The sequence below is a fragment of the Acanthisitta chloris genome, unplaced genomic scaffold (genome assembly GCF_000695815.1).
Source record: "Acanthisitta chloris isolate BGI_N310 unplaced genomic scaffold, ASM69581v1 scaffold28726, whole genome shotgun sequence".
NCBI lineage: Eukaryota > Metazoa > Chordata > Aves > Passeriformes > Acanthisittidae > Acanthisitta > Acanthisitta chloris.
This window is the reverse complement of record NW_008679150.1, coordinates 29,104-46,005: the sequence shown is the minus strand read 5'-3', so window position 1 is coordinate 46,005 and position 16,902 is coordinate 29,104. Positions and strand designations below refer to the sequence as shown.

The 16,902-nt window shown below is 40.2% G+C and overlaps 1 protein-coding gene across 1 annotated transcript; it reads left to right on the top strand.

Moving 5' to 3' along the window:
• Positions 1–6,618: 6,618 nt before the first annotated feature.
• IL20RA (interleukin 20 receptor, alpha) lies at positions 6,619–15,539 on the top strand. Its single transcript, XM_009077190.1, has 6 exons — positions 6,619–6,745; positions 8,901–9,079; positions 9,772–9,947; positions 11,398–11,542; positions 12,062–12,201; positions 14,628–15,539. Exons 1-6 carry the CDS (start codon positions 6,672–6,674, stop codon positions 15,537–15,539), a joined length of 1,626 nt encoding a protein of 541 aa, XP_009075438.1. The 5' UTR covers positions 6,619–6,671.
• Positions 15,540–16,902: the final 1,363 nt, after the last annotated feature.

Genomic DNA, 16,902 nt, shown 5'->3' with positions numbered 1-16,902 from the left:
TTAGTGGAAAAAGGTAAATCAGGGACTCTGCCTATTTGAAAGGCTGTCCTCTCTCTGAGATGTCTAAGCGGGAGTTCAATTCATGGTCTTGAAGTGACAGATGCAAATGGTGAGGCACAGGGTGTGCCTGCAGTGTTGCCTGCAAATTCGGTGCCCAAATTCGGTTCCACTTCCATCAGAGGTGCTCATGTAATAAAATACAACAGCAATTGGAGCCAAAGTCTCTGTCATTGTCAGGAAAGCAGATCCTCTTTTGAATTCCGAGATGATTATAGAAGAGGAGTCCTTCGGGTTTACTGCTGTGGCTATTGGGGAAAACTGCTGCAGTAAGGCTCATTTTTCTGACTTAATGCTTTCCACATCACTCGGTGTCTTAAATTATATCTTACAGTTGTCTAGAGAAGTCCTATGACCTTTTTTGTTGCTGTATTTTATTGGATAATTTGGTGTTTGCAGCATTGTGCTATGCCACGGTAAAATAGAGCAGATGATCATTCTACTTAAGAGCAGTAGACAACAGTACTCACACAGGAGGCACTTGCATGCCAACAGGTCAGCTTTCAGTGGATTCTCTGCCTTCTCCACACCCCAGACCTTTAGCCAGTGTACAGAAAAAATATCTATGCTTTTATGTATTTATATATTTTTATGCTTTGCAGCTGCTGAGTTACCTAACTCAAGTGAAAAGCTAACAAATCTGTTTAGAGCAAGAGGACATGGGTAGCTGCAGCTGCATTTGTTCTGCAGCACTGACATTAAACACAGCTGTTTGTCACTGAGACAGGCAGTGGGGCCTCCTAGCAGGTGAAAAGCAGATGCACGGAATGGGTAATAGTTGTAACATGGAAATTATGTGTGTTTATACTTGTATTTGTATGTGTCTGTATGCATGTGTGTAGATAGACAGATACGGCTATAACCCGAACTGAGTGTTGAACAGTACCCACTCAAGCAAGGCATGTCCCTGGCAGAGAACTCTATGTGTTTAAAAATGACCAGGGTTTTAAACCCAGCAGATGCTTTCATAAGGAGAAGATGAAGCAGCTGCCGTGCAGTCTTCTACTCGTGAATAATCTCAATGACGTCAGTGGGGTTTTTCACTTGTGTAAAGGTGTTTTCAGGCTAAGTTATGTCTATTTTGGAAAGTCTTGATATAGCTTATTGTAAGATCAGGACTTGGCTGTTCATTGTGATGGTAAAGTTGGCAAGCCTATATTATTACTTTATTTGCAGTCCAGGTGTGCAGAGTCCTGAAGATGTAAGGAATTATATTACTCGAGGTTTGATTTACAGCCTTTCTAAAGACAGTAATAACAGTTCCCTGATTATCCTGGGACATATTGAAAAACTCCTGAAAGATAACGCAGTCACTGGACACAGCCAGCATAGCTCCATGAGGGGAAAGTCCTGCTTCTCAAACCTTATTTCCTTTTATGACAGGGTAACCCACCTAGCTGATCAAAGGAAGCCAGTTGATGCACTCTTCTTAGCTTTTGATACTGTCTCTCACAAGATCCTTCTGCACAAAATGTCCAGCATAAAACTGGACAAACACACTATGCGATGGGTGAGCAACTGACTCACAAAAGGTTATGGTGAATGGGATTACATCAGGATGGTAACCGGTCATTAGTGGGTTCTACAGAGCTCCACCTTAGGCCCAGTGCTCTCCAGTATCTTCATAAATGACTTGGATGCAGGACTTGAAGGACCTTTAAGCAAATTCACCGATGATACAAAACTGAGAGGAGCTGTTGATTCCCTTGAAGGCACAGAGGCCTTGCAGAGAGACCTAGACAAATTAGAGGTCTGGGCAATCACCAACCATATGCAGTTTAACAAGGGCAAGTGCCAAATTCTGCACTTGGGACAGGACAACCTTGGCTATATGTACAGACTGGGGAATGAGATGCTGGAAAGTAGTGCCACAGAAAGGGATCTGCGGGTGGTTGTCAATGACAAGCTGAATATGAGTCAACAGTGTGCCCTGGCAGCCAGGAGCGCCAGCCGTGTCCTGGGGTGCATCAGGCAAAGCATTGCCAGCCGGTCGAGGGAGGTGATTGTCCTGCTCTACTCTGTGCTGGTCTGACCTCACCTTGAACACGGTGTGCAGTTTTGAGCACCACAATATGATAAAGGTATTAAGCTATTAGAGGGCACCCAAAGGAGGCAACAAAGATGGTGAAGAGCCTTGAGGAGAAGCCATATGAGGAGCGGCTGAGGTCACTTGGCCTGTTCAGCCTGGAGGAGAGGAGTCTGAAGTCTCCTCTTGATACTCATCACTGTATACAACTTCCTCACGAAAGGAAGTGGAGGGGTAGGCACTGACCTCTTCTCTCTGGCAACCAGTGACAGGACCCAAGGAAATGGCCTGAAGTTGTGTCAGAAGAGGTTTAGGTTAGATATTAGAAAATGGTTCTTCACTCAGAGGGTGGTTGGGCACTGGAACAGCTCCCCAGGGAAGCTGTCACAGCACCAAGCCTGACAGAGTTCAAGAGGTGTTTAGACAATGCTCTCAGGCACATGGTGTGATTCTCAGGGATGTCCTGTGCAGAGCCAGAAGCTGGACTAGATGATCCTCAAGGGTCCCCTCCAACTCTGATTATTCTGTGATTCTGTGATTTCAGTTTTCCCCATGTAACAAATAAATAAAATGACCTTGTTATACTGGGAAGTGATGACAGCCATTGCAGACTATAGATGAGACAGACTAAACCTAGCAAAGCAACATGTGTGACTGATTTCTGCTCTTACATAGACCAGTACAAATGGACACCCGTGCCATTAATCCTGATTGTGGAAATAAAATCAGAATATGACTGTATGTATTGTGTTTAAAGACTGCTTTTTGTGCCTGAAAAAAGCAGCTCATGCACATACTTAAGTCCTTTCCTGACTGATAACTATGGGATATACAAGCTCTATGTATGATCTATTTTTTACACATACCTTCCTGATACTTTTGAACAGACATGAAGGAGTTTATTCTTAACTCTTCCTGGAGAAACAGGGGAGTATGGTAGTTTTATTCTTGTTTTACAAATGCAGAATTGAGGTATAACTAACTTGGATGATTTGCTGTACCGGTGAACAGAAGACTTTAGTAAAGGGGCAAGACCAGAAATAGAAACCAAATCTCTGCTTTTGCAGCTTATGGAAAGTTAACGGTCTCAGTCCCTCTGCCTTCCAAATCGCACTGAGCTGGGGTAGGTGGGAACGTGCCAGCAGTGTTGTAATGCTTTAGATCTTGTAAAGATACAGTCTGTGGGTTCTGCGTACTGAGATTGGCTCCTCTGCTGCAGTCAGTGTTTCTGTTTTGAAACTTCACTTACCACAGCAGAAACCACACTCAGAGGAGGGAAATTAAAATTAAAAAAAAAAAGTCAACCTTACATGTTACTGGTTTAAAAATATTTTGACACAACAGATAAATGCATGACTCTGGCTACTTTAAAATGTTCTTGAGGACTAGAAATATTTTTATGTAAGGATGGACAAATGTGGAAAGGAAGTAATTTCTCTTGTCTGTGATGAGCTGTCTGCCTCCAGCCAGTTCAATTTGGTGACTATGGGTTAACCTGGTAAGTAGTACACAGTTTAAAAACTTGTCAAGAAAAAAAATGTGAGAAGTGAGCTGTTAGGGATGTTTTTAGCTGTCCTATATCTGATTCAGCAGCACCTCTGCCAATTTTGACCTTTTTATTTACTACACTGCAAAGTGTAGTAGGCCTATCAAAATGGGGCTAGTGATGACCTTAAGTCTGTCCCACTGCCCCTAAGCAGAATCAGCTAAATGAGTGTCATTTCTGATGAGTTTTTCTAATCATCTAACCATCCAGCAACCCTCCCATCCTCGTGTCGCTCCTCTTTCCTCAAGGGATTAGTCCCAATGCCTCTTTCCTTATTGAAACTGAACTCTGTTCCTTTTCATCTTTGTTCGTCGTGGACATGGAGAATAGATTATCCTTCTCAAGTAAAGACTTGCAGTGTGCCCTGCCATTGCTCCCTGGAACAGGTGCATCTCTGATAAGTTAAACTGCCAAGAAAGCAGAGATGAAGGCTGATGGGCATGACCTCCATCTCCCCTGGAGAGAGAGGTGCACCTGGTCTGGTCCATTCTAACTAGAAAGATAAACCACCCTATGGAACAGTTTATCTTCCTCTGCTTTTTATGACCACTGCAAGGTAGATGCCTTGCTCAGAGCCCAAGATACCAAGATAAATCGCCTCTTCATCTGCTGCTGTTGCAGGGTTAGAGTATTTTTAATCTTTTCTCCAGAGTTTTTTGGAGTGTGCAATGTATATCCTGTATTCTTCTCTAGACTCTCTTTTATTATTTAATCTCTCCTTGTTGGGCTTTTTAGGTTGGGGGTTTTTGTTCAGTTTTGTTGTTTGTTTGGTTGTTTGTTTTTTCATGTGAAGCCTTTAATGACTTTGATTCCCAGCAATATAAGAAAATATCTACATTTTATTTTCTCCTGCTTGGGAATTTTAGCAGGAAGCTTATGCCTCAGTCCCTCCTTTCCTCTGTACATGGATTGCCTGGTTGCCTTTCTCAGGGCTTGAGCAGCATTGTGTGATTTCTTGGGGGTGGGGGTGTTAAATTTTAATTTTTTTAAAACCTCCTATTCACAGTTGTTGATTATGCAATTGTTAGGCATCCTGTAGTGTTAGATGCTGGGATGTGGAATGAAAGCAAGAATGAAACTTGATATATGGATGATTTCTCATAGCTCACATAATGCTAGTTTTGGTTTGTTCTTCTTAGTAACATATACATTAGTGCTTTAGGAGCTTCTTTATTTTAATGAGCAGATGTTGCAAGTTTTAGACTGTTTTCTTGGCTCTCCAGGGCAGTTTCATCTCTCCATTTGCATTCACTTAAAGCAGTTGCAGAGGACATTTATTCTGGGGGAATTCAAAACCAGTGTACGTAGAGTAATTCCTGGAGGTCTCTTTCTGCTGCTTTCATATCCTCTGGCATCCTGAAACTTTTTTGAATTTCATTATAGCTGAGTCTATAGTTTGAGGTCTTACAAGCTGACTGTCATGGCACATTTCTGTGTCCAAGTGGCAAGGAAATGGGACTGTCTACATACTCTTTGTAAATAAATAAGCTTGCCCTAAGGATTATGCCTGACAAAACTTGTTCTCTGACTAGAAAAAATGAAAGCCACTGAACACTATCTAACTGCTAGAGCTAAATGAGCAACATTAGAAATACCCTCCTTAAACAGCTTTGTGATCTGAAGATACAGATGCAGGCACATACTGGAGTTTGTTTTGAACATCAGCATACAGCTAGAGGCTTGGAAAACCCATAATTTACACACAGATGGTTTAAAGTAATTGGTCTCTACAGAATTTCAAGGAGGTTGTTTTAATAAAAGTTTTGAAGATAAAAGCTTTTACTGTTTGGCTTATAGACACTAAGAAGCCTGCAAGTTAATCAGGAAAATGGTTGGAACTTTTGCTTACAAAAGTGACTATATGTTACATACACAGGAGGATGAACACTATTACTCTAGTAATAGTGAAATATGCTACAAAAAACCCCTTAAGGTCTTCTTACAGAAGTAACAGGTCAAAGACTATTCATTTGGACAGGTTTCCACTGCTTGTGTTGATATGTTTCGTTTCCCCCTTCCTTTAGCTCTTTTTGTTATCTAGAGTTACTGTTTTGTTATCTAGAACTAGAATTGTGTCCCTGGAGGAAGAGCTTAAAGGGTTCTGAAAAGCCCTGAAGTCACAGTCACTTTTTCTCTTCCCCATTATAGTCTTATGGTTACTTGCAATGGGAAGCTCCTTCCCAACAGTGGCAGCTTCAGGGCTAGTCTCAAGGTTGCTTCCCACGGGAGCAGCTCTCATGGCAGGAGGTGCTAGGGCTTGAGTCATAACTTTGAACCTGGGATTCGTTCCCTAGGCCCACAGGCTCTGTTTTGCAAGCAATTTGGTAATGTGAGCATCTCCATTACATTAATTAGATCAGGAGTGGGTATTGGAAAGATGTGAAACCTGGTTTTCAAGAGACCCAGTCTTGGTTGTTTATTAATTTCAAAAGCTGGTGCAATGAACAGCAATTTAGATGAGTGACCTAACAGTACATGTTTGCTTTTGACTTTCTGGATAATCAAGAGGGATGGTCAAATGATGCTGGGGCTGTAGTGATCATCCAGTCTGATTCTCCAGTGTAAAGTTGTACCTCAGATTGAAAAGCTGTGTTTGCAGTAGATTCCATGTGTCTTTTTTAAAAATACCTGCTTTGACTTTTAAAAGTCCACTCAGCTACAAAAAGAGTCTAATTAAGCATTAAAGATATTTTTACAATTTCCAGTGTTAAATTGTTCTGATATTCAAATACATTTACAGTTTTAAAAATGTGTGTCTCTTCTAGGCCCAGCTTTTCTAGCTTCAGCTTCCAGTCCCTGGGTATTCCCATGCCAGTGCTTGTTATAAATGGCAAAGGCCATTCCATAGCCAACAACCTTGTGCTTTGAGTGTTAAGAAACATAGAATTTTATAGCTTATTTAAAAATAACTTTTTTGGTTAGCTTGAAAGCGTATGTGTTTGCAGATTCTTAGTGCATGTTGTTCCTTTCTTATTTTCTTTCTCAGGAGAGTTGTATTGTTCTTTGCCCAACCCTAGGAATGTCCATTTTGAATCTACAAATATGAAGAATGTCCTTCACTGGTCACCACCAGAAGGTACGGGTGATGGAGTAGTCTACAAGGTGAAGTATTCAGTGTAAGTTCACTTGGTTTTTATATCTTCCAGTGACTTTTATTTTAGCATTTTAAATAATTTTTGCAAAAAAAAAAAGTTTTTGTGAACTAGGGCTGATATAAAGTAAAGAAAGGAGAACTAAATTGTGGGCTGGAGGTCAGCAATGTGGTCTTTAACTTTTGCTTCTGGCACTGTTTACTTCACATCCAGTATAAGGAGACATTCTTCCTATGAAAGAAGTGTAGGATGCAACATTCTAATTATATAGAAACTCTCAGAGGTATTCCTGAAAAATGAGACAGAAGGATGAAGGACTGTGCTGTGGATTGGCATCTGTCCACATGAGTCTTCTGTACACATTTAAATGGATCTGGAGATGTAGCATTTAATACAATAACACCCAGAGTTTCATTGGTCTTTCCTAACAAATCCACCCCCTAGATTTCTTCTTATCCAGCAAGCTTTTCTTGCCTGGAAGAAAATCCACTGATATTATCAAGTATTGTAGAAAACAAGTAATGTGATTGGAAGCAGGCCCTTATATTGTCCAGGTCTACATCTTTGTAGGTTATAAAGGAATTTGAGTGATAACCAGAATCCATTCCCTTTATTCCCACCGTGTCATTCTGAAAGATGGAGATGGAAGTTTAGTTTCTAAATAGGTGTAGCACCGTTGTCATGGATTATGTAATGGTCCCAATCTTTATCTCTAATATTTACCCTTCCCTCAATCTAGGAACATTTTTGGAACACTAAAAGAAATGTAGATCTCTAGAAGTTTCCTGTAACTTGAACTGTCTACTAGAAAAAGCAAGGAGTTGCTTCAACAGTTGGAGACTGCAACCATTTTTGCTCAGATCTTGCCCTCTAGGCTAACAGAGGAGTGACATAAACCACTGCCTAGAAAGGGGGAGAGTGCATGGCAGTTATGGAATGAATGAATGATAATTGTGCAGGAGGAAGAATGCTCGGAGAGCACCGGCTATGCTGACTCTGCAGGACCAGCTGGTCTACAGAATAGTCAGTAGCCATAGGTATGGCCATATTTTACACTGAATACAAAAATATTCATATGTGCTCCTACCCACCTAGGAGAGCAAGGCCTTGTGATAGGTGAAAAATGCAGGTGAGTGGTCCTGTCCGGCTATCATGCAGAAGCTGTCACATGCCCTTACTAATTAGCAGCCGAAGGGAAATTCTTAACAATGTGAATTTGAGTAGCAGGAACTTCTGAACAAATCCAAACTGGAATTTTCCAAAGGAACTTTGATTTCTTCTACTAGTGTCGTTGTTCATAGAATCATAGAATCAACCGGGCTGGAAAAAGCCTCCGAGATCATCAAGTCCAACCCTACGTGGTTACTAGACCATGGCACTAAGTGCCACATCTAACCTCACCTTAAAAACCCCCAGGGACGATGTATCCACCACCTCCCTGGGCAGCCCATTCCAATGCCTGATTACTCTCTCCATAAAAAATTTCTTTCTAATTTCTAACCTAAACCCGCCCTGGCAGAGCTTGAGTCTGTGCTCTCTTGTCCTACTGCTAGTTGCCTGGGAGAAGAGACCAACCCCCACCTGACTACAACCTCTTTTCAGGGAGTTGTAGAGCAGATATAGGCCACTTTTTTTGGCTAGAAGGGTTTTGGTGTTTACTGTATTCCAATGGATCTTTCTTTTGAACTAGAAAAAGAAATAACAGCCATCAATGAGTAGTCTCCCATCACTTGTCTTGGAGACTCTGAGCATCATCTGTGTCCATACATGAGTATGAGTCACTGACCATTCTGACAGAACTCTTTGTCTCTAGATAAATAATTATCCTGACTCTGTTATCATGTCTTTAGAGTTTAAACTAAAGCTGTGGAGACTTAAGTTGAGAGATCTCTGGTCTGTGCAAGCAAAACTTGACTTACACTGGTATCAATGACATCCTAATTAGTTTCATCTGGCCTCTTCTGGATAGGGCCTACTCTGATTTCTTTTTCATCAAAAACTTGTGGAAGTCTTGTGCTTCAACTCGGCTGAATTTGGGAATTCCTTGATATTGCAGATTTGTGCTAAACAAGTGAACTGTTTTATCAGCCATGATACAGCACAGAAAATTATATTATCAGGTGACTAATATCATGGCAATAGCTTTTGTGCAGCTCCTTTCTCTTTCTTTTCAATATAGATATGGTGTTGGAAAATGGATTAGAAAGCCAGAATGCAGGAATATCAACAGAACATGGTGTGACCTCTCCAGTGAAACCTCTGACTATGAAGAACAATACTACGCGAGCGTTAAAGCCTTTCTAAACGGGATGTGCTCTGACTGGATGGAGACCACTCGATTCAACCCTCTTACAGACAGTAAGGAGAGCTAAGCACAGAGCCAGATGTTCAATGGCCTTGATTGATACTGTGTGCTCAGACTGCATGTGCCTTCATAGCATATGGTGTTTCAGTTTTAACATGAAGTTACATTTTTTTGCAGTTGTTTCACATTTATGCTTTTGGCAGAAGTAATTGAATTAATCAAATTAGAATTTGGATATATGTGTGTTTTATATATATATATATATATATGTAGTCTTATATATACACTGAACATTATGCTATGGTAAAGCTTTACTCAAGGCAAATAAAAGGTGTGGCACATCCACAGTATAAAGAGCTCTGATTTTGAAAAGGCATTATTAAACCAAGCAGTAATTGTCCTCTAGAGCCCAATATCTCTTATCTGTGCCAGATAATCTGAGAACATACTGGTAATTTAGCTTGTTTTAGCAAATTGAGTTTCAAGGTTGTTTATCTTGTAAGCCTCAGGAATTCCTAGGCAAAATTCCAGGTCAGTGTTCACCTTCTCATTGTAAAGATCCTCTTAGTTATCTGATCAAATAATTTTATACTGACATAATTTGAAAAATAAATTGTTCAAAGCCCTACTTAGACTCCCCCAAACATTAAAAAAATTAAATATGAGTGACTTTAAGCAACTAGTCAAGTCAGTATGCCTCTCTCTGCTGCATTTGACTGCTTTTTGTGCCTGTTCATTTTCCCAGCTAAAATTGATCCACCCATGGTAAGTGTATCGTCTACTGACAAATCTATTTCAATCATTCTGACTGCTCCTGAGAAGTGGAAGAGAAGTCCTGAGGAAGAATCCATATCTCTGCTTCAAGTGTATCCTGGCCTGCAATACAACGTGTCTGTCCTCAACAAAAAGACAAAGAAGCGGGTAAGCTTAGACAAGGCTGTACAACTGCTCCTGTTAAATCTGTGCTCTGTGCTTCTTCAAGTGCACTTTGTCTGTAACAGCAAGGATCGAAATAGGATTATGCCACATAGGACTTGTAAGATCATTCAGGTTGGAAGGGAGTTCAAGAGGTCTCTAGTCCAAAGTTGTGTTCAAAGCAGGATCAACTGTGAGCTCAGACCAGGTCACTGAAGGTTTGTCTATATGCATCCTGAAAACCTCCAAGCATGGGGGCTGCACAACCTGTTCCACTGCTTGACTTTTCTCTTAGGAAAAAAGTATTTATACTCAATTTGAACCTCTCTTTTTGAACTTATGTCCAGTGTCTCTCATCTTCCCACCAGTCAGCACTGTAAAGAGCCTGGCTTTGTCTTCTTGATGACCTCCCCAGTCACCCTGGGGGCTGTTGTTAGGTTTCCCTGAAGCCCCACCTTTTCCCCAGGTGGAACAAACTCCAGTCCCTGAGCTTCTCCTCACAGGGCAAGTGTTCCAGCCTGTCACCATCTTGGTGACACTTTAGTAACCCACTGGAGTGGGTTACTAAACCCACTCCAGTCTGACAGTCTTTTTCTGTATTGGGGCCGGGGGTAGGGAACAAAACTGGTGACAGTATTCTAGGTGTGATCTGATGAAGATTGGCTGAGTGGAACAAGATGATCCCACTTCTCCTATTAACACAGCCCAGGATGTCAACTGCTGTGAGGGCATGTTGCTGGTGCACCTTGCTGCCTGTCCCCAGTCCTCTTTGGATGATCACCCCAGTTCAGTGATCAGTTACAAAAACATTAATTTGTCTCTTCCCATCCTTAAGGCACAATCTCTTTATGGGAAATCTCTGAATTTCCTGAAAACAGGCAGAAACTTTATACCAAAAGGTCACCCTCTGTCAAAAGGGATATTAAAATGCCAAGATTAGCCATTAGAGGTAGACAAAAGTGGTTTGATTTTTTGGTTGGTTTCGTTTGAGTTTCCCGTTTTGTTTGTTTGTTTGTTTGTTTGTTTTTTCATAAAGATGCTTGACATATAGCAATTACTTTTCTTTGGTCTCCAAGGTCTGCATAAGACCTGTTATCCTAAGGCCCCTATCTTTACCAGAATATTGGAGTTTGAAAGATTTTGTGCAACTGTACCATTGGCTTATGTGTCAGGACAGGGCTGGAGTGATGCTTTAGCTCTGTTCCAACATCAGTGCGAGAATGTGGGCTAGTAGTGAAACACAGTCCTGCTTCATATGAAGCATGAAATTGTTCAGTAGTGGTTGAAGAATGTTTGATTGGAAAATATTCAGAGAGAATATAACCTAATAAATAACCTGCATTTGAAAAAAAAGGATGCAGCTGGCATTAATCTTTCCAGAAAATGTGTGTGCTTGTGACCTTTCTGTAACTGAAGAGTTAAAGGGGGAAAAAAGTCTTATTTTAATGTCTTCCAGTGGTTCTTCTCCATCAGCAACAACACCTTGATTGTGCCCTGGTTAGAGCCTGGAACAGCTTATTGTGTCAGTGCACAGATACATGTTACTACTCCACTTTTGGACAGTGGCTTTTCCAAAGAGCATTGCATTGCTACCTTGAAAGGTATGTGTAAGCTGGCAAATTAGGAAAAGAAGAGGCAAGTTAGAAAGAATCATGGTGACTGAGGTTGTGAGGTTTTTATGTATCTATTCCGAGAGTGAAAATTAGCATCATTTCTCCCTTCTCTGTGCATTTGTACCAATGAGAAAATCTTTGCCTTTAATGAAACATAGCTGGGAACTACTGACTGCACCTCTGAAGAAAAGTGTCTGCATTCTCTGAGTCCTGATGCATGAAGAATGTATTTTCTCCTTGAAGGAGGTTTGGGAGTGACAGAGCTGGGTCAGTCTAAAGTTAGCAACAGGAGAAACTGTTACTTCCTTTTAGAATTGAATTTGTAATTAAGACAATAATAAAAAAATTGTCCTGTACCTCAAATGTATTTTTTAATTTCCTGCAAATTCCTTGTTTGTTTAAAACATTTACATTGTTTCCAAAAAGCAATGTGATGAATGTACACATTACTGTCTGAACACATTTAAAAGTTGCTTATTACAATGAAAACTTCTGTTCTGTTAACAGATGAAACAGTGGGTGAGACTATAACAATTGCATTTGGCTATGTCCTGCCTACCATGCTGGCTGTCCTTTTTATTTCAGTGACATGCTATTTAGTGCACAAGTATATTCACGTCCACAAACAGAAACATCCAACAAACCTGGTAAGTGTTTTCTGTTGCAGGGGGACACTGCCAACCTTAGCACTCACAGCAGAGCTGTGCATTTTCCAGGCTTCCAAGTAGGTTTAGAGGAAACCATGGCTAGTTCCAAATGAAAGCTCTAGTTACCACTCAGATCAAGAAAAGAAAACCACATTGAGGGTTATTAAATCCAAGGAAAAGCAGAGTAATAACTCAAATTAGAAACTGTGTCTTAAAAGATAAGGTCTGAGGTGCACTGAGGCAAGCTCTGTTAGGATGTCAGAACTCTTTAAATTTATCTAAAATGAAGCACTGTACAGATTCAGTTGAACAAAAGTTCTTAATGTGTTGAATTCAGAAACAAGAAAGGAAGGCAATTAAACAGTACAGAAACCCCAGGATGTTTTCTTGGACTATTACTGAGTAATACAAGATTTTTCCACTTGACCGTGATTGTGAAGGATTTGGCACTTGTACATCATACAAATAATTTAATCTGGATTTCAAAACACTGTGCCATTTCTTAACACCCAAAAATGTATGAGCAAACACATTCTGTTATTTAGACAGCCAAAAATGGTTGCAAATTTCTTAGCACAGCAGAGTTTGCTCATTTTTAGAAAGAACACATAAAGTCTATGAAATGTTACTGATTTCCAGCTCATGAGACCAGTGGAGCTTTCTCACAGCTATCTCTAAACAGGTTGCTCAACCATAAACATGTGAGTACCATAATGAATTAACACTTTGGTGTTAATCCAATCTGCATGACACTGTTAAATGGGAGATACAAGGCAGTTGGTTTCAACATGCTGATCTTTCTGAAGAAATTTAGAGCAGCACAAAGGTGACAGGAGAAATCTTCACAAGGGACTGTGGGTTCAGAAGGGCTCAGAAGGAGTAGAGCAGCTACTGCTGTGGTGTGTTCAGATGTGCACAGAGACACTTGCTGCACTTGACAAGGCACTGGCTTGCTTACACCGTGGGATCACAGAGCGGTTTGGGTTGGTAGTGGCCTTCAAAGATATCTAGTTGAACTACCCAACAGTGGGCATGGACATCTGTCACTAGATCAGGTAGCTTAAGGCTCCATCTAACCTGACTTTGAACACTTGCAATTATGGGCATCCACATCTTCATGGGAAACCTATTCCAGTGCCTCACCACCCTCACAGTAAAGAATTTCTTACTTACTTCCAGTCTGGATATACCCTGTTCAGTTTAAAACCATTGCCTGTTGTCACTACAGGCCCTGGTAAAAAGTTCTTTAAAAATTCTTTATCCTGGAATGCAGGGCATGGTATGGGGAGACAGCTTGGTCTGCCTTAGAGAGCTAGCAAGACAGAGCTCTTTATAGTCCAAGAGCATAAAGGGCTACTTAGTGAAAAAGTCCCACTCAGTAGCAGACTAATTCCAGGAGGGTTTTTTCTGTAATAAAGGTATAATTTGTATGCTGGGGATTTTTTTCATGCTCATTGCACTTTTAAATTACCATCTTGAAGCTTTGATTTTATTTCTTCACCTCTGGATTCAGTTGATGCTAAGGCGGCAAATGAATATAGACCTGGTATATTGATTATTTTCTCGGGCTTTCCCAGCCTACAGACTATTCCTGTCCTCCTTCCATGGGTACTCTGTGTGGCTGGGGTGGGGTGGAACAAGCAGTCAGTTTTGGTCCAGCTTATCTGACCTGCAGGACCTTTCAGACTGCCTGGTACATTGATTAGTGGTCTTAGTCTTCCATTGAAGCTTGTAAGCACTGAAATGCATCTTCTTGTTGTTTTTCCTATTGCACTTCATTTTAGTGACTGTCCACACAGTATTTATTCCTGTTAGAAATGTTACTAATTTCAGAAAGATTCCTGTTTAGTAAAACTAGATGATTTCTCACAGACTCACAAAGGCAGCCTGTAGCAGACAATGCAGGCTCTGTACACTGCACTTCCACCTGATGAACAGCTTCCTCCCTGAAAGGAAACCTGGTATTATTTTATTCTCTGTAAGCTATACCTTAACATGTTACCAGACTCTGCTTGTGGGAACTGGTTTTGACTGCACTTTCTCTTCACTTGTTAAAAAGAATGAAATAGATTTGGTAATCTTTGATCCAAGGACAACTGATGTTTTCTTCATAAGCCACTTCAGTTTATGCTGGTGGAAACAAAACCAGAATTTGACAGATTTGTTCTAAGCATTATTTTGAAATGGGAAAGATGAGAAAAGAGATATTAGAACTGGTCATAATACAGTTTTACTTTGGATAGAATAAAAAATGGGAAGCATGTTGACATTCCTGAATGTTTATGTGATGAGCCTTCTTCCCTGAATTGAAATAACCTCCTGATAAGATCTAACCTAGCCTTTTATTTTTAAATTATATGACCCTACAAGAAGCAGAAAGATGGTATTTTTACTATAATGCTCTCAAAGTTTTTCTTACTTTCCAGGTATGGCAGTACACTGACAAATGCAAGGAAAGGGTTTTTATACCATGTGAAAAAATAGTGGTCAACCTCATCACTGTCAATGGAGATGAGCATAAGGAATCCACTCATCTATCGGAAAGGAAAAGTCCCCATTACTACACTGTATACAATGGCACTGAAGGGAAGGATTTGCCTTCTAAAGAAGCGCTGGAAACAAAACACTTGCCTGATATTTCACATGAAGTGATTTCACCCAAAGAGGATATTTTAGTGGAAGGGGACCAGCCCGGAAACTGGACATTTTATGGCCAGCCTGGACCAAAGAATACTGTGAGAGAGAAAAATGCAGAGGCTGTGGAGTATGAACATGATGTGAGGGCTGAAGACTTCAGTCCTGGTCAGAAACTAGAAGAGATTTCTACCCCCAGGAGACTACTGGGTGAGCCACAAATTGCTTTGGAGAACTTGGCTAGTGTGATAACAAGACAGTCATATTCCCCCCAGCTAGAAGTGAGACTGGCAGACCTTTGTTTGGGACAGAAAACAGAGGAACTTAACTTGAAGGTTTGCGATGCAGCAGATGAATTACCAGGTGAGACACATACCAACTTTGTGGACCTGGATACTGAAAAATCTAAGCAGACATCCTATCATCAGCTGGAAAGATTCACACAGGGCCTCGCAGAGAAAGAAGGTGAACAGACCATATTAGTTGATTGGGATCCTCACAATGGAAGACTATATATTCCTACTTTGTCCAGTGTTGAAAATCAGGTGTGTGAAGGAGTATTCAAGTGTGATGATCCTGACAAAGAGGGAATTTTGTTCAGACTGTATGAGAAAGAGGTATTTGGTGAACCCTCAGAGGACCAAGAAATGTATCTCCTGCAGTTCAAGGAACAATGGGGACTTCATGTAGAAATGGAAGACTGAAAAATATTTTTCTAAAATACTCAAAAATGCAAAATCTTGTTTACTTTGCTAAAGGGAGTGATGGACTCAGTGGAGTAGGAACATCTTAATGTATTGATGTTTATAACAGTTTCCAGATGTCATATAAATGATTGTGACTTCCATCATAAACCTCTTGTGTAAAGTGTGATGGTTATTAAATTATATTCTTTTTTAAAAAAATAATAAAATTAATAAAAAGAAAAAATATTTAAAAATAATTATTTTTACAGAGGATGCTTTCACATTGTAATTCCTGCTCAAAAAACAATTATCAGCATTTGTTATCAGTTATTTTTAGCAAATAAAAAGCAACAAGATGACATTTTTATGGGCTATTTCATGTATCTTGATACAATGCAGTCATTTCTAGATCTCACACCTGCTACTTGTAGTGGTTTGTTCTGACTTTTGTGCAAGTTGAGGGCATTCCAGTAGGTATTTTGTTTCTGTTTTATAAATATTCTTCTGCTGAATGATATTATTTATTTCTCTTGAAAGACCTGTCTGAGGTGTGGCGTCCTTTCCATACTGTGCTGTTCTGATAAGGAAACAGAAACAATACTTTTTGCAGGTGTTAACAGGTATAAGGAAGAAGAAAGAAAGCATTAGTTGTGTTTTAAACTATGGAAAAAAATGTAGCACAAAGGATTCAGTGAAACACCTGTAATTTTACTGGGCAAACTATCACCCAGCCTTAGACACAAGCAGTAGAGCATCTGTATGACTGATGTCCTGCAAGTGTCTGTTCCTCTCTGCTGACTTCAAAGACAGCTTGGCAGGACTAGCTCAGACAGAGAGGTCTGCCCCAGACACACCATTATGACTTCAGACAAATCATACTTGCATGGCAGACCAAGAAAGTGTACCTGGGGGCTTTCTCTTGTTGCCTGATGTCCTGTCCAGCACTTCTGATGCAAGCTCACTTTTCTTTGTGTCATATGGCATTAATTTAGAATAGTAAAATTACAGGATATTCTAGAAATTACTTACTAGGGCAGATGACATTTTTCTTTTCAAAGCCTGTCACTTTTTCACTTAATAGATTTTTTTTTAAAACGAAAAAACCCTCATAGTAATGACTTGTTTGGTTTTGAAGAGGATAAGCAAAAAAAAAAACAACCAAAAAACCACACTTTTTCTGTGTTGTTTAAAATTTGTACCCTCCAAATTAGGTACATGGTTAGGTATTGTATTTTTAAAGCATGACCTTTACCTATATCTTTTCTCTCAGCTAATGTTTTTGTTGAATGACCTTGGCATTTTCTGTGACCATTCATCTTCTGAATACTTCAACTGTAGGCATAGACTTTAAAACCAGAAATGGCAGTAGAATATTTCATGC

Excerpts from the sequence above, each read along its gene's own strand:
- IL20RA (XM_009077190.1), top strand. The coding sequence starts at position 6,672 with ATGAAGAATGTCCTTCACTGGTCACCACCAGAAGGTACGGGTGATGGA. Across the intron at positions 6,746-8,900 it reads TACAAGGTGAAGTATTCAGT|ATATGGTGTTGGAAAATGGA; the intron begins GTAAGTTCACTT and ends TTTTCAATATAG. Across the intron at positions 9,080-9,771 it reads ATTCAACCCTCTTACAGACA|CTAAAATTGATCCACCCATG; the intron begins GTAAGGAGAGCT and ends TCATTTTCCCAG.